Source organism: Podarcis gaigeae (genome assembly GCF_964106915.1).
Source record: "Podarcis gaigeae genome assembly, chromosome: W".
Lineage (NCBI taxonomy): Eukaryota > Metazoa > Chordata > Lepidosauria > Squamata > Lacertidae > Podarcis > Podarcis gaigeae.
In genome coordinates, this window is record NC_139695.1 from 783244 (window position 1) to 801348 (window position 18105).

General features: G+C 47.3%; 1 protein-coding gene across 3 annotated transcripts in view; it reads right to left on the reverse strand.

Moving 5' to 3' along the window:
* LOC310835928 (putative helicase senataxin) overlaps window positions 1-18105 on the reverse strand; it is a 427391-nt gene that overhangs the window by 317036 nt on the left and 92250 nt on the right. For all 3 annotated transcript variants that reach the window (XM_083720870.1, XM_083720872.1, XM_083720871.1), the window contains exon 7: window positions 5629-5800. In XM_083720870.1, coding sequence (XP_083576996.1) covers window positions 5629-5800 — 172 coding nt within the window. The remainder of the gene's footprint in view (window positions 1-5628; window positions 5801-18105) is intronic.

Below are 18105 nucleotides of genomic sequence, written 5' to 3' on the forward strand. Positions count from 1 at the left end.
CTCCGAAGCGCCCTCTCCGATTGCATGGAGCCCAGACAGCCCCGTGGTTTTCCCCGGAGCTGAGGGTGATGAAACAATCGTTGAGACGGCTAGAGCGCCGGTGGCGGAAAACTCATTCTGAATCAGACCGGACACGGGTTAGAGCTCAACGTCGAACCTACCAAGTGGCAATGGCGACGGCGAAGAGGGCCTTCTTCGCCGCCTCCATTGCATCTGCAGAAAACAGCAGCAGGAGACTTTTTCAGGTGGTTCGCAATCTATCAGAACCACCTGTACCACCGGGGCCTGGTAGGGACCCCAAGATCTCCTGCAATGCTTTTGCAAAGTTTTTTGCAGATAAAATCGCTCGGATTCAGAAGGAGGTAGACTCCACTGTGGGAGCAGGGCCAGGGCGGGAGAGTGCTAGAGTTCTGTCTGGTCCTGTTACATGGGATCAATTCCAATCTGTTACCTCCGAGGATGTGGACAGGCTGCTTGGACGAGTGAAACCGACCACCTGTCTCCTTGATCCTTGCCCATCCTGGCTGATAAAAGCGAGCCGGGAAGGGCTGGGCGATGGGCTCTGCGGGGTGGTGAATGCTTCCCTCTGTGAGGGAGCCTTCCCAGACCCGCTGAAAGAGGCGGTCATTAAACCGCTTCTTAAAAAAACATCTTTAGACCCGGCCAATTTGGCCAACTATCGCCCAGTCTCAAATCTGCCATTCTTGGGCAAGGTGATTGAGCGGGTGGTTGCTGAACAACTCCAAGCACGCCTGGAGGAAACGGACCATTTGGATCCCTTCCAATCGGGATTCAGGCCTCACCATGGGACTGAAACTGCCTTGGTCGCGCTGGTTGATGATCTCCGGCGGGCTAGGGACAAAGGTGAGAGCTGTTTCCTAGTTCTGCTGGATCTCTCAGCGGCCTTTGACACCATCGACCATAACATCCTTCTGGACCGTCTAGAGGGGCTGGGAGCTGGGGGCACTGTCATACAGTGGTTCCGCTCCTTCCTCCTGGGCCGTGTCCAGAAAGTGGTGGGGGGGGGTGAGTGTTCAGACCCCTGGGCTCTCACTTGTGGGGTGCCTCAGGGTTCTGTCCTCTCCCCCATGCTTTTTAATATCTATATGAAGCCGCTGGGAGAGATCATCAGGGGGTTTGGACTGGGTGTTCATCAGTATGCAGATGACACCCAGCTCTACCTCTCCTTTAAATCAGAACCAGTGAAGGCGGTGAAGGTCCTGTGTGAGTGCCTGGAGGCGGTTGGAGGTTGGATGGCGGCTAACAGATTGAGGTTGAATCCTGACAAGACAGAAGTACTGTTTTTGGGGGACAGGAGGCGGGCAGGTGTGGAGGATTCCCTGGTCCTGAATGGGGTAACTGTGCCCCTGAAGGACCAGGTGCGCAGCCTGGGAGTCATTTTGGACTCACAGCTGTCCATGGAGGCGCAGATTAACTCTGTGTCCAGGGCAGCTGTCTACCAGCTCCACCTGGTACGCAGGCTAAGACCCTACCTCCCCGCGGACTGTCTCACCAGAGTGGTGCATGCTCTAGTTATCTCACGCTTGGACTACTGTAACGCGCTCTACGTGGGGCTACCTTTGAAGGTGCCCCGGAAACTGCAATTAATCCAGAATGCGGCAGCGAGACTGGTGACTGGGAGTGGCCGCCGGGACCACATAACACCGGTTCTGAGAGATCTGCATTGGCTCCCAGTACGTTTCCGAGCACGATTCAAAGTGTTGGTGCTGACCTTTAAAGCCCTAAACGGCCTCGGTCCTGTATACCTGAAGGAGCGTCTCCACCCCCATCGTTCAGCCCGGACTCTGAGATCCAGCGCCGAGGGCCTTCTGGCGGTTCCCTCATTGCGAGAAGTGAGGCTACAGGGAACCAGACAGAGGGCCTTCTCGGTAGCGGCGCCCGCCCTGTGGAACGCCCTCCCATCAGATGTCAAAGAGATAAAGAATTACCTGACGTTCAGAAGACATCTTAAGGCAGCCCTGTTCAGGGAAGTTTTTAATATGTAATGCTGTACGGTTTTTAACACTGATTGGGAGCCGCCCAGAGTGGCTGGGGAAAACTCAGCCAGATGGGCGGGGTATAAATAATAAATTATTATTATTATTATTATTATTATTATTATTATTATTATTATTATTATTATTATTCCAACTCTATGATTCTATGATTCTAATAAGGATGACCCTTACCAGCATGAGAAATTAACAATATGGGCCAACCCAAAACTAAAATTTGGAAATCAAGTACAGTGGTACCTCAGGTTACGCTCAGTGGTATGCTTCAGGTTACAGACTCCGCTAACCCAGAAATAGTACTTCAGGTTAAGAACTTTGCTTCAGGATGAGAACAGAAATCGTGTGGCGGCAGCGGGAGGACCCATTAGCTAAAGTGGTACCACAGGTTAAGAACAGTTTCAGGTTAAGAACGGACCTCCAGAACAAATTAAGTTCCTAACCCAAGGTACCACTGTAATAATTTGGCAAAACTGGATGAAAAAGGTATTTTGACACTGAATCAATTAATTGATGAGAACTACAAATTTGTGGAATATAAGACTTTGCAGGTAAAGTATGGATTAACCAGTATGTTGGAAAAGCAGTTTGGCCCTGATCCTACAGCAGCATCGGAAACACCCATGCTGTTACAAGATTTAATCTCTGCAACAAAAACAAAAAATCCTACACTTGCCCTATATAAAACTTTACTTAACAGGAAGAAATACGATTTAGAATATGAAAGACAAAAATGGAGTAAAGAGCTAGGAGTACAGATAGCAAATGATATAATAATAGTAATAAATTTTATTTATACCCTGCCCTCCCCGGCCAGAGCCGGGCTCAGGGCAGCTAACATCAATAAAATTTCAGTAAATAAGAAGGGAAAAAAAAGAAAAGGCTTCTGGTTGGCCGCGCGATTAATGGCGGACGGGAGCTCTTTTGGAAGAAAGAGCCCCAGCGTTTTGAAGATTGGGGCGACCGCGAGAGTGTCGCGGAGCCCCCCAAAAACCTCAGATCGGGCTTTCTGAGGACCTGGTGCTCTGGCAGGTACCCTTAGTGACTCCTCTGCTCCCCGGTAAGCTCTAATAAGAGCCCCAAGAGCGATCGGGGTTGGAAACGTGGGTACTGTGGAATTTACTCACTTTCTTCATAGCGCGAAGCTCCAAGTCCGGCAATTGTGAGCGACCAATTTCTCCGACCAAATTATCAAGGATTGGACAATTGTGAGTAAAAAAGATTTTGATTTGGACAGTTAATTGGAACTAAAGGGATTTAAATTACGGAGGTCGATCCCTTTCTGCTGAAGTAAAAGTGAAAGCAGTTACCGCTGACCGAAGCCGTAACTTTAAAAGACCTGTCAAAACTTCCAAGGAAATATGTCAAACCCCTCTTTCTGCAGGGGGAAGGGGGGAGAATTTGATTGATTTGAGACCCTGCTTGAGATAGACTTGACAGTGGATTAGACTCTCTCTTTTTAGAAGCGGTTCTCCCGGCAGGGAGCAGATACATTCAACTTTCGTTTTCCTCTTTGGGGATTACAAAGTAACTGCTGCTATCTGAGATTGTTAAAATAGCACACAGTTTCTTTTATCCTCCTTGAACTGGATATAAGTGTTTGAACTAATTTTGTGGTTCCAATAAAATAAAATAAAATAAAATAAAATAGGAAAGAGAATAAGACTTTGAAAGAGGGAAGCTGTTGGGCTGCCTGCTGCTGCCTGCGCACTAAAAATCTGGTGGACTCTGACTGGGTGAGCTGACCTTGAAACTTTGGAATAGCTATGGCTAATGGGGTAGATAAGTCTGAGAAAAGTAAAAGTAAAGATAGAAGACCTTCTAAAGCACCAACCTTTGAAGAGTCGGTGATGCAAATGTTAACAGACATAAGAGCAGGTGTGAGAGTAACTCAGCAGACTGTACAGGAGTTGAAACAAGAATTTGTAGATGTGAAAAAAGGCATTCAAGAGGTCAGGGAGGAAGTTGCTGCCCATGAAACAAGACTGAGGGAATTGGAAACAGTGAGAGTGCCTGACGGGGAGAAGATTCAACAGGATGCGCTCAATGCAATTGCTTTTTTACAGACGAAGGAACGGGAGAATCAACTGAGAGTAAGAGGCGCACCCCAATTGGAACAAGATAATCTTAAGGATTGACATTGGGTCTACATTACAAAAAAAACTTGAAGATTAAAGATAAGCCAATTGTTTTGTTTAAGGAGATTCCAAAGCATTTTTTGAACCTAAGGAATAACTACGCAGACTTGGCTGGAACTCTGAGAAGGAAGAACATATTTTTTAGGTGGGAATTTCTAGAAGGCCTCTCCTTTAAATTTCAAGGAAGGAAACAAAGAATTAGGACCGTCGAAGAAAAAACAAGGTTCCTGGAAAAAAATGCCAAGGATCTGGGATTGGAAAGTGAGCAGACGCCAGGGGCAGGCGCAGGAGCTCCTGAATAGTTTAAGATGGTATTGAGAATATATTCATGGAATGTTAATGGTTTGAACTCACGACCAAAAAGGAACCAAGTATACCATGTGTTAGCAAAACAGAATTTGGACATAATTTGTTTGCAAGAAACTCATATTACTAGATTACACAGAAAAGTCCTTCAGAATAAGAGACTTGGTCAATAATTCATCTGACAAAGTGAAGAAAAGAGGAGTGGTCGTTTATGTGAAAGAAAAATGGAATCCCAAAAAGATGTTCAAAGATGAGGGAAGATATATTGCAGTAGAAATCAATGCACAAGGCGAAAAATATTTGCTGTTGGGAATTTATGCACCAAATGATGGCAAAGCAGAATTTTTTAAGAACTTGGAAACAAGACTTCTGGACTATTATAAATTGATTTTGATGGGGGACCTGAATGCTGGCAGATTATCAAAGTTTTTTTTTTGACCTGTCAGACATATGGAGAGTGAGAAATCCAACTGAAAAAGACTTCACATTCTATTCAGATACAAATCAAACAGAAGTGGGGTGCTTCTTGCCCCCATCTTTGGACAGTGTCCTTCTGGTCCCATTAAGACTTCCTCTAAGTCATTTCTAAAAAGATTAAACAATGGAGGGGGCAGAATACAATCCTATCTGACCCCTCTTAACATTGTGATTTTGTTAGAGAGTTGCCCCAGCAACCTACATGTTGCTATCACTATATAAGGCTTTTATAAGGTATAGGAGTCTCTTGTCCTCCATCACTGAATACAACTTTGACCATAATTTGGATCTAGGAATGGAGGCAAAGGCAGATTTTAGGTCCATAAAGGCCATATATAAATGGCCTTGGAGTGGTCCTAGTATATTTCTCTGCTAGGTGTGACAGCACAAGACAGTGGTCAGATGTTGAGTACTTCGTACGGAAAGCAGCCTTGGCTTCAGAGGTTATGTTATTATCCTCAAGAAATGTTGCTAATTTAAAGCAAAGGAAATGGGCATATAATTTCCCCATTATGGAAAGCAAACTAATTGGCCTATAGTTGCCAAGATCTATAGGTTGTCCTTTCTTGTAAATTGGGACCACAATTGTATACTTCCAGCTAACTGGGATTTTACCTGAATTATTTACCTCTGTGAAAAGAGAATGTGCAAACTGCTGTATTTTAAAAATAATAATAAAAGGATAAAGGACCAACCTGATGCAACTTTGGCGAATAGTCTCTCTTGCTTTCTGATAGCTCGCATTGTTGACAATAGTTTGAAATGCCTGGATTGGATCAATGACCTGTCCCCATACTTTAGACCCAAGCTTATCCAGGATCACCATGAAACAGTTGAGCGCAGGCCAGAAAGGATTGATGCTTTCATCTAAAAAAAACCAAAACAAATCAAAACATGCTTAGATGGGAAATAGCACTTAGAAGACAATAAAAACATGTAAGTTTAAAAACAGTAAAGAAAAACTTGTTGGGTACAAGAGAAAAAATGTAAAAATCCAGTATCAGGCAACACCTTTTATCCAGACCAACCAAAACTTCCAAAAAATAAGTGAACAAGTTCTTTGGAAGGCTTCATCAGGTTGAATTTCAACCGAGGATCATTCCACGCCAAATCACAAATCACCTGATTTTAATATTTGACCGTGCTCTCACGACTCAGATTTTCTTCAGTTTTTTGTGTGTGTCATGGTACTGCCGGAGAATGCCAGGGAGGAGCAGGAACAGGCAGAGGGAGGTGGGCAGAAAGTGGCGATTGAGTGATCAGAGTGATCTGATCTTTGAGTGATCAGAGGTACTTATTGCGAAGAGCATTCACAAGCCATCACCACTATGAGATAACCTCAAATAAATTTTTAAAGATTTTTTGGTCCAAAATTGGGCACAGGAGAATTTTTTGAAAATTTCAATTTTTGTGCGATCTAGGCTAATGCAATTTCTGTGTCAGTTTAGAAAAAATCTCCTGTTTCGCTTATTTTTCAACCGATTGGGCTTATTTTGGTATCAAAATAAAGCTAATTGTGGTCTCTTTCAAAATAAGGTATAAAAATGGTATTAGGTGCCACAGAAAAAGGTCACCAACCATTCAAAGTGATTTTTTGTCATTTTATTCCCAGTATGTTCAATAAGCCATAGCGCACAAAAGACAACTAACACGTTGTCAGGGAACTGCCATCGGAAAGACAGGAGGTGGAGGGGCTCTCAGAAGTCAGGAGAGACTCAGCAGCGGAGGAAGGCACCAGCAGGGGGAGAATGGGAGATCAGAGAGAGAGGGAGGCAAAGGAATGGCTCAGGGAGTCTTCTAGCAATAACAGCGGAGAAGTCTCAGGACCTCCCATAGGTACACCCACTCCTCGCCGGAAACTGTCGCGCCGAGAATCCAGACGAAGCGTTTCCGTCAAGGAGCTTTTATGCTGGAGTAAATTCCGTAAACGCCCACTGTCGGATTCTGCCAGCGATTGAGGGAGCCATGCTTAAGGGCTCCACTAAAGACAGAGCTTTGCTAAGCTGAGCAAACTCTGAGGGACTAAGCTTTTACGCACAAGCAGCTCATCATCCCATCACAGCAATCCGACAGTCTTTGAAAGCAGCTTGTGCAAGGAGAGGCATCATGAGCAACCCAGCCGGAGCCGGAGAAGCAGGAGGAGCTGGAGCGGGTCCAAGCCTGGAAGAAAGGTACAGGATGTTGGAGGTCCAGCTAGCGCTGCAAATGGCTAGGCTCGAGGAGAGGAGGGCTCAGGATGCAGAAAAGGGAAAAGCCACCCCACTCACAAGGAAGGTGCCAGGATTGGACCCTTTGACTGTCAAATTAACTTACTCCCAGGAGCCCAATTGCCAGTGGGCAAGCTGTATGCAATGTCAGACAGGGAGATGCAGGAGTTAAGGGAGTTCATTGACAAGAATCTCAAGCGAGGTTTCATCAGAGAGTCACGAGCGGTGGGGGGCAGCCCAGTGTTCTTTGTGGACAAAAAAAATACTAATAAACCCAGATTGGTCGTGGACTTCAGGGCCCTAAATGCAGTGTCAGAACCAGTGACTTTCCCCATGCCCAGAATCGATGACATTTTGACCCGGGTGAGGAAAGGGAAAATTTTTACCAAGCTGGACCTAAGGGGGGCGTATAACCTGATACGTATGAGAAAGGGAAATGAGTGGAAAACCACTATGTTCACCCCCTTGGGGGCCTTTGAGTACCTCGTTATGCCCTTCGGTCTACAGGCGGGCTCGGCCTGTTTTCAATCGTTCATGAATCACGTCCTGGGACCACTGCTTTACAAGAACTGTGTAGCGTTCTTAGATGACGTCCTGGTGTACTCAGAGAATGAGGAGCAGCATGTGCGAGATGTAAGAGAGGTACTGAGCAGACTGCAAGAAAACCAGCTGTGGGTGAAACTGGAGAAGTGTCAGTTTCATACCAGAGAGGTGGAATTCCTGGGGTACCGGTTGTCAGACAAGGGATTGGCCATGGATCCTGGCAAGGTTCAAGCGGTACTGGAATGGAAGACACCGAAAACTAAGAAGGACGTGCAAAGGTTCCTGGGTTTCGGAAACTTCTATCGGAAGTTCATCAAGAACTTTGCCCACTTAACGGCGCCCATCACTGATTGTCTCAGCAGCAAGAAGAAATTTGTCTGGACAGAAGAGGCGCAGCGAGCGTTCGAGAGATTAAAGAAGGCGTTTGCATCGGAAGAACAACTTTTCCACGTGGATCTACAGCAACCAATGAGAGTGGAGACTGACGCATCAGACCGAGCGGTGGGGGCCGTGCTTCTACAGCCGGGAAAAGATACGTCGGAATGGAGACCGTGTGCCTTCTTCTCGCGGAAGTTGAACAAATCCGAAAGGAACTACACCGTATACGACCGAGAACTACTCGCCATTCATGAAGCGTTCCGGAGATGGCGACACTTGCTGATTGGGGTGCAGCACAAGGTCCAAGTGCGGACCGACCACAAAAATCTAGAATACTGGAGAACTGCCCGAGTACTGAACCAGAGACAAGTGAGATGGGCCCAGGAGTTCTCCAAATTCCATTTTGAAATTCGTTACGTACCAGGACCAGAGAACGTCAGGGCGGACGCTCTCTCCCGAAAACCTGAGTATTTAGAGGGGGAGGGAGTGCCTGAGGAAAGGCATATCATCCCAGAGGACCACTGGGTGTGTGGGGCGGCATTGGTGGGGCAAAGAGAACTGGTAGAGGGTACCGAGAACGATGAATACGCCCAAGAGAAACTCAGAGAACTCAGGGGGACAGGGGAGAACACAGGGGGGTTTGAGGAAAAGAACGGGGTGTTGTATTACAAAGGGGCACTGTACATACCCGATGGGGAACTGAGGGGCAGAGTGCTCAAGCAGTTACACGACAGCCCCACAGCGGGGCACTTCGGGCAGCACAAAACCATGTGGTTGGTCACCAGGGAGTTTTGGTGGCCCAAGGTGAGGGAAGACGTACGGGAATATGTTAGGGGGTGCGACAGGTGCCAGCGAGCGAAAGGGGAGAGGCTGGCACCAGCGGGGCTATTGGAACCCTTACCCACACCAGAAAGGCCATGGGAGGCGGTATCCATAGATTTTATGACGGATCTGCCAAAATCCAAAGGGAAAACAGCTGTCATGGTGGTGGTAGACCTATTAACTAAGATGTGCCATTTTATAGCCTGTTCACACGCGGTCACAGCGGAAGAAACCGCCAAGTTGTTTGTAAAGCATATTTTCAGGTTGCATGGCGCCCCCATGAGGGTGGTCTCAGACAGAGGGAAACAATTTACTTCCAGGTTCTGGAGGAAGCTCATGAGCTTACTGCACGTAGAAGTCAATTTTTCAACTGCCCGGCACCCAGAAACAAATGGGCAGGCGGAAAGGGCAAATGGGATTTTACAACAATACCTGAGGTGTTATGTAAATGACAGAGAAAATGATTGGGTAGATAAGTTGGCCCTGGCAGAATTTGCCTACAACAACGCGGAGAATATGTCCACAGGGATAAGTCCCTTCCTGGCAAATTATGGGTGTCATCCCAGGGCATTTCCAGGAGAAGGAGGGGAGAGGTGGAGTGTCCCGGCGGCGGAACACTTTGTTGAAGAGATGGAAGCGATCCACTGGCAACTCCAACTTAACTTAGAGAGGGCCAAGGAAGAATACAAAAAGCAAGCAGACAGAAGCAGAAGGGAAGGTGAAACCATAAGGGTGGGGGACCGGGTGTGGCTATCCACCCAAGGACTGCCGTTCAAGGGAGGGTGTAAGAAATTGAGACCCAAACGGCTGGGACCCTTTGAGGTCATACAACAGGTCAACCCGGTAGCATTCAAACTCAGATTGCCCAACCACATGAAACTGCACCCAGTATTTCACAGGTCCCTACTGTCGCCGTACCGAGAGGGGTGAGAGTGGGGGGAACGTGAGAGGGAGGTTACTCAAACACCAGTCATAGAAGAAAGGGAACGCAACATGCATGTGGCAGAAATCATTGATTCCAGGTGGAAAGGTAATCAGGTGGAGTATTTGGTAGAATGGGAAGGGGAAGCGGAGTCAGAAAACACATGGGTACCGGCAGAGGAGGTCAATGACGAGGTTTTAATAGAAACGTTTCATCAACGGTTCCCAAGGAAACCTCAGCCCGTGGCATGGTTCAGGAGGGAACACTTCGGCACCACCGATGAGGAAGAGGAGTTTGAAGGGTTCCCAGAATCAGGGGTGGAAGAGGGAATAGACTCCGACAAGGAAGAGGACTCAGGGAGGAGAGACGGGAGGCAGTGGCGAGAAGTATTTGAATCCTCTGATGATGAGGAGTGTTCCTTCCGGGGTTTTCCATCCTCACCGCCAGTAGGGGAGGGGGCGGGAGGCGGGAGGACATACCGTATTTTTCGCACCATAGGATGCACTTTTTCCCCTCCAAAAATGAAGGGGAAATGTGTGTGCGTCCTATGGTGCGAACGCAGGCTTTCGCTGAAGCCTGGAGAGCGAGAGGGGTCGGTGCGCACTGACCCCTCTCACTCTCCAGCCTTCAGGAGAGCCCCACCGCCAGCCCCACAAGCTCGGGGGACAGCGGGGAGGCGGAACACCGCCATCCCGCTGTCCCCCAACTTGGTTAGAAGGCTGGCGGGGGGAGAAGCCTGCTCCTCCCTGTCGCCAGCCCCACAAACTCGGGGGACAGGGGAGAGGCGCAGCGCGCCCTTCCCACTGTCCCCCGACTTGACTAGAAGGCTAGCGGGGGGGAGAGGCCTGCTCCTCCCCGTCGCCAGCCCCGCAAACTCGGGAGACAGCGGGAGAGGCGCAGCGCGCCATCCCGCTGTCCCCCGACTTGGCTAGAAGGCTGGGGGGGGAGAAGCCTGCTCCTCCCCGTCGCCAGCCCCGCAAACTCGGGAGACAGCGGTAGAGGTGCAGCGCACCATCCCGCTGTCCCCCGACATGGCTAGAAGGCTGGCGGGGGGAGAAGCCTGCTCCTCCCCGTCGCCAGCCCCGCAAACTCGGGGGACAGCGCTGGGCTCCCGCTGCTTGCGGAGAGTTGCCTGCATGCTGAAGCCTGCGCGCGCTGAGCTCAGCGCGTCCAGGCTTCGCGGACCTCTCCGCAAGCAGCGGGAGCGCTCCCACGGCTTGCGGAGACTTGCCTGTTTGGGGGCTGGGGTCGGGGGAAGCTCGAGCTTCCCCCGTCCCAGCCCCGCGCCTGGGGGGGAAATAATTTCCCCCCCTCTATTTCCCCCCCAAAAAACTGGGTGCGCCCTATGGTCCGGTGCGCCCTATGGTGCGAAAAATACGGTATGTCTGTGTCTGTTCTACTGGTAAAGTCAAGGCCAGTCTTGCCATCAAACTGATAAGGGAGAGAGCTGTGTTCTTGTTTTGCATTTGCTCAACGGCTAAAGTTTATGCATTTTAGCTAAGAAGAAATGGGGATTTTGGTGCAGTTTAAAAACTGCCTGTACAGTCAGTTTTGGGGTTTGGGAAACCCATTCCTTCATTCCCTCCTCTTCTTTTGGACAGCCTTACGGCTCGTCCCAAGACACTGGCTGGTATTCTCATGTCAGTGCTATAATCTGGGGCCAAATCATTCGTGACATCATTTTACGCATCATATTTTGCAAGCATTGCATTAAGCAGGGTATACAGGAGCAGAAAAGAAGCAAGATTAGCAAGGGGCCTATCAACATCATAAAAAGTCCTCTAAGCCACCCAAGGTTCAGAAGCCACTCAGTCAACCAAGACATGTCCCATCCGTTCCAGGTTGGGACAGGAACATGGGCTACTTTCTCTCTTTCTGTTGCCAGGTGTCGAATAGCTGCACCATGGTGAGAGATGTTAAAGCAACAGGCTCCTCCTGTCAAATTTAACGCAGCCCAAAATCCGGCGGAACCCAAAATTGGGGCCGTAACTGAGGACTCATTCCAAGGCACAGGGAGAAGGGGTACTCCTCCCAAAGCATCTGTAGGTCACAGAGTGCGAGAGGTCCCGGGTGCAGACCATGCAATTGGTTTGGTTTTGCAGAATAGGCTTCCATTTCTGCGTGTTGCGGGCACCCCATTCTCTCATTAGCCTTAAGTGGTTACCTTAAGTGGTTTGGGCGCGGCGATGGCCAAAAATCAGAAGACTACCATCCCGGCTAAAACCATGCCCCCCCCCCAGCCCTACCTGCATCATTTGGGCACAGGGATATATCTATTTCCTAATACCTTCCTCTTCTAAGAAGGAGGGTACCTCCCACAAAGCTATATAGTTTATGCATTTTAGCTAAGGAGAAATGGGGATTTTGGTGCAGTTTAAAAACTGCCTACAAAGTCAGTTTTGGGGTTTGGGAAACCCATTCCTTCAACACAAAAACCTTCCTCATGACTTCCCTCAACTTCCCCTTCCGGTTCTTTAAATATTTATTACTTCTGCTTAATTTTTGTCTTATTTTTATGATCGTATACCTCAATATTCTTAAATCCCCGTGACAGGGTGAGCTCCCGTTGCTCGGTCCCTGCTCCTGCCCACCTAGCAATTTGAAAGCACGTCAAAGTGCAAGTAGATAAATAGGTACTGCTCCGGCAGGAAGGTAAACGGCGTTTCCGTGTGCTGCTCTGGTTCCACAGAAGCGGCTTAGTCATGCTGGCCACATGACCCGGAAGCTGTACGCTGGCTCCCTCGGCCAGTAAAGCGAGATGAGAGCCGCAACCCCAGAGTCGGTTACAACTGGACCTAATGGTCAGGGGTCCCTTTACCTTTAACATATATGAGGCAATGTTATAATGGGGGGGGGGGTTAATGTTGCTGAACTGGATGCTTTTCTCATGGAGCAGCTACAACAAATGTACTATGGATAAATGAATGAGAGTTGCAGAAATTAATTCATAGAACAGCAATCTGAAGAAGGTGCAACCAAATTGATTTCTGCTCCTTGGGGCTTATCCACACTTACCTTGACAACCAAGAAGGAATAACCAATTCTTTTTTAGGATACTTTTGAAATTTATATAAGGCAGGAATAGCGGAAGAACAGGACATAATAAAGTATTTCCAAGGGAAAGAAATTCCCAAAATACCAGAAGAGAAGATGGACCAACTAAATTCACCAATTACCATGATGGAGATACACCAGATTATTTCGCATTCAAAGTTGGGCAAATCACCTGATCCAGACAGGCTACCAGCAATCCATTATAAGAAATTGGAAGAGACATTAGCCATACCAATGAAATCACTTATGAACAAAATAATCTAAGATGGTAAAATCCCAGATTCATGGCAAGAAGCGAACATAATTCTAATCCATAAACAAGGATCGCCTTGTGAATCTGTTACCAATTATCGGCCTATCTCACTTTTAAATGACGATTACAAACTGTACGCAGGAATTCTGGCCAACAGACTGAAATCGGTACGAAAGGATGTAATTACTGTATTTTTTGCTCTATAAGACTCACTTTTTCCCTCCTAAAAAGTAAGGGGAAATGTGTGTGCATCTTATGGGGCGAATGTAGGCTGCACAGCTATCCCAGAAGCCAGAACAGCAAGAGGGATTGCTGCTTTCACTGCACAGGAATCCCTCTTGCTGTTCTGGCTTCTGAGATTCAGAATATTTCTTTTCTTGTTTTCCTCCTCCAAAAACTAGGTGCGTCTTGTGGTCTGGTGCGTCTTATAGAGCGAAAAATACGGTAATCAAGATCAGGCCGGATTCCTCCCAGACCATCATATGAAAACTAACGTGAGAGTAGTGATAGATTTTAATTGAGTATTTAGACCTAAAGCCAAATAAGAAAGCTGCTTTCATGCTAGTGGATGCCAAGAAGGCTTTCGATAATTTATCATGGAAATTTTTAAAGAAAGCTATTGACCTAGCTATAATGGGAGAACAATTTACCAAAGGCATAAAAGCTATTTATGAAAAACAAAAAGCCAACCTAATAATCAATAATGCAGAAACAGAATACATATCAATAGAAAAAGGGCACAAGACCGGGCTGCCCACTCTCCATAGCTGTCAACATTTCCCTTTTTTTAAGGGAAATTCCCTTATTCCGAATAGGATTCCTTGCAAGAAAAGGGAAAAGTTGACAGCTATGCCACTCTCTCCTTTATTATTCATATTGACTTTGGAAATACTAAACTCGGTATTGAGGAATGAAGAAGAAATAACAATACAGTGGTGCCTCGCAAGACGAAAAGAATCCGTTCCGCGATTCTCTTCGTCTAGCGTTTTCGTCTTGCGAAGCAAGCCCATTGACAGTTTAGCGGATTAGCGCTACAGCTGTCAAGCGGCTTCCAGCGATCAGCTGTTAAGCGGCTTATCAGCGGAACAGCTGATAAGCGGCTTAAGAAAAGGGCGAAAAAAGCGAAAAAAACCCGCGGGGGGATGCAAGATTTTTTTCGTCTTGCGAAGCAACCCCATAGGGAAATTCGTTTTGCGAAGCGCCTCCAAAACGGAAAACCCTTTCGTCTAGCGGGTTTTTCGTCTTGCGAGGCGTTCGTCTTGCGGGGCACCACTGTAATAATAATTTATTATTTATACCCCACCCATCTGGCTGGGCCTCCCCAGCCACTCTGGGCAGCTTCCATAGAAACCAAAAATACAGTAAAATATCACACGTTAAAAACTTCCCTGAACAGGGCTGCCTTAAGATGTCTTCTGAATGTCAGGTAGTTGTTTATCGCTTTGACATCTCATGGGAGGGCGTTCCACAGGGCGGGCGCCACTACCGAGAAGGCCCTCTGCCTGGTTCCCTGTAGCTTTGCTTCTCGCAATGAGGGAACCGCCAGAAGGCCCTCGGTGCTGGACCTCAGCGTCCGGGCAGAACGTTGGGGGTGGAGACGCTCCTTCAGGTATACTGGACCGAGGCCGTTTAGGGCTTTAAAGGTCAGCACCAACACTTTGACTTGTGCTCGGAAACGTACTGGGAGCCAATGTAGGTCTTTCAATGTAGGTTATATGGTCTCGGCGGCCGCCCCCAGTCACCAGTCTAGCTGCCGCATTCTGGATTAGTTGTAGTTTCCGAGTCACCTTCAAAGGTAGCCCCACGTAGAGCGCATTGCAGTAGTCCAAGCGGGAGATAACCAGAGCATGCACCACTCTGGCGAGACAGTCTGCAGGCAGGTAGGGTCTCAGCCTACGTACCAGATGGAGCTGATAAACACCTGCCCTGGACACAGAATTGACCTGTGCCTCCATGGACAGCTGTGAGTCCAAAATGAATCCCAGGCTGCACACCTGGTCCTTCAGAGGCACAGTTACCCCATTCAGGACCAGGGAATCCTCCACATCTGCCCGCCTCCTGTCGCCCCAAAACAGTACTTCTGTCTTGTCAGGATTCAACCTCAATCTGTTAGCCGCCATCCATCCTCCAACCGCCTCCAGGCACTCACACAGGACCTTCACCGCCTTCACTGGTTCTGATTTAAAAGAGAGGTAGAGCTGGGTATCATCTGCATACTGATGCAGATTTCATACTGATGCAATTAAAGGAATTACCCTGGGCCAAAAGGCTTTCAAAGTGAAAGCCTTTGCAGATGATTTAATCATTACAGTAGAAGACCCAGAATGGGGTATACCTAAAGCGTTGGAAAAAATATCAGCATTTGATGAGGTTTCTGGATTGTACTGGATTTAAACTCAACAGATCAAAAACAAAACTAATGATTAAAAATTTAAGGGGTTAGGAGAAAAAGGAACTACAGGACAAAACGGGTTTGATGATAGTGAAAGAAGCAAAATATCTCAGAATTGAAATAACAATGTAAAATATTAACCTTTTGTGATGATAATTATAATAAATTTTGGAAAGAATTTTTTTAAAAATTGGAAACTTGGACCTAACTAAAACTTTCATTTTGGGGGGAAATCTTGGTAATAAAAATGAATGTGCTCCCCAAAATGATCTTCCTTTTTTCAAATGATCCCGATTATAGGGAAAATTGAATGTTTAGATAGGTGGAGAAAAGATTTAAGAATGTTTATCTGGCTGAGTAAGAAATCGTGGTATCAGTCGTGGTATCAGCACAAGGAATGCAGCCATTTTGAGGATTGGAGATCGTTATCGCTGCAGGGGGGTCCACATGGGCTTGTGTCTGCCAATCTTTAGGAGCATCTATAATAGCCAAGGCTGGACCCGTCAAGGCTCTACCCCTTAAGGCAGTCCCTTCTTGCCGGTGGGATGGTCGACTAGTAAATCGTAGGGAGGGGTTCATAGGAAGGGTCCGTTGCTGCGGATTCCGGTCATAATCCTCAATCCTCCTTGTAGGCCGGCTAACCAAATTTGCTGAGTTTGGGATTTTCCCAATAATGTCCCTACAGTTGTTAAAGAAGCATCTTTGTGGGAAGATTCCATACCAGTTGAGGCGATTATGAAGTTTGCTCAAAAGTGCAGGAAGCCTGGGAGAGTCGAACTTGAGCAACAAGCGCTTAAATTTTGGAGTCTCTGGCAGCCATTCTAATGCTAGGAGATCACCCTGGGCCAAGTAGGACCTGGTCAACATTCGCAATGAGATCACAGCAGCTTTACAATTTCTCCAGGCATAGTAGGGGAAGCAGGAGTGAGCGATGTTCAAGCATATATTGTTAGGGGTGAGTTGGAGGTTTACTAGCTGCTGCCCCCTACTTAGGCTCTGTGCCTCATGATTATCAGGTCCCTCATGATTTAATGGTGGATTCAAAATCGAGGCAGGGGTTTTGGTGAAGGCATTTAGTTTTCCCTCTAACATATTGATGGAAGCTGATAGCACCTTTCTTTCATCAGCCAAGTGCAGGCAGTATTTCTGCAAAGTCCTCAGCTCCACTGATTGTACTATATCACATAAAGATTTACAATGAGGGTCGGGGTGGGGAGAGAGACCATCTGGGCTGGAGGTTATATCCAACAGCGATTTGTCTCCTGGCAAGGGAGTATTTGAAGTCGTTGCGGGGTCATATGGACAGGTGTTTAAAAGGTTGTTTGGAGTCGTTGCAGGATCATGTAGGCAATCTAACTGCTTAGAGGTAACAGGCGAAGGAGGCACAAGATTGCAGAAAAACTCCTCCAATGATGAGATAGAAGGCTCTAAGGTGGTGAATCCAGCCCAGTAGGCTTTGAAACCTTAGACATAGGTTCTGAGGCATTAAAGGAAAGGTCTTCCACAGAAGAGGTACGACCACGTTTTAGGTTCGTCATGCTATACCCCTTGAGCGGCTCGGTTATCTAAGAGTCCTTCAAAGGCCAAGCAAGAGCTGGTGGAAGGCCAGGGAAGCGCGGCCGGTGGCTGCCCAAGTTACAGCTAATCAGGTTGTTAGTGAAGCTCATTAAGGAGATTTATGGCGCTGACTTTGCAAGCTTCCACCGGGTGAGTTCCTGGCGTTATCATCAAAACATTATCGTGCCAACTTCCAGAGAAAAATAGGAGCGGAGTAACTTACACCATGAACTGGAAAGGGGAGCTCCGGCAAGCGCATCTTACTTCATGGCCATCTTGGCCTCCTCCCACACCCCCGTATAAATAACAAATTACTGATGCGTAAGAAAGAGAGAGGGGGCTTTGCACTTCTAAATTTAAGAAAGTATTACGAGGCAGCGTTCCTGACGTGGATTAAGGATTGGATCTTGTTAGAGAAGACAGATTTACTGGACTTGGAGAGTTACAACAACAGATATGGGTGGCTTCTTCTTTTTCTTCTTTGGCGATCACTCGTAGCCGAGTAAGATTGTCTTCCATAAACACGGTTTTAACAATGAGTCCGTAAGTGACTGTGGAGGCCAATTCTGGACCCACATGTCCTTCCACAGTGGGGACAGGAGTTGATCACGGTGTGGATTTGCCAAGCGTGCCTTCCTCTTAGTGTGCTTCTTCCTTGTGTCCTGAGTTTGAGTGTCTTCAAAGCCCAGGAAACCTTTGGTAAAGGCTGTTCTCCAACTGGAGCACTCACAGGCCAGTATTTCCCAGTTGTCAGTGTGCATGCCTACCTTGGCTACAATAAAGTCAAAGTCCACAGTGGGTTTACTAATCATATAGTTAGGAATGCCCTCTATAAGGTGTGGACTGATACCAACCATTACTTGAACCTCAAACGCCATGGTGGCTGTCCCCATTAGAGGGGACATATAAATATGAATAGCAATTGGGGAACTTACAGCCAACTACTAAAAGAAGATCAAGGGCAAATGAAATTGAAATCATTTGAAGAGATAAGGCATTATCTCACCAATTGGCTACAATGCCACCAGTTAAATAATGTATTTA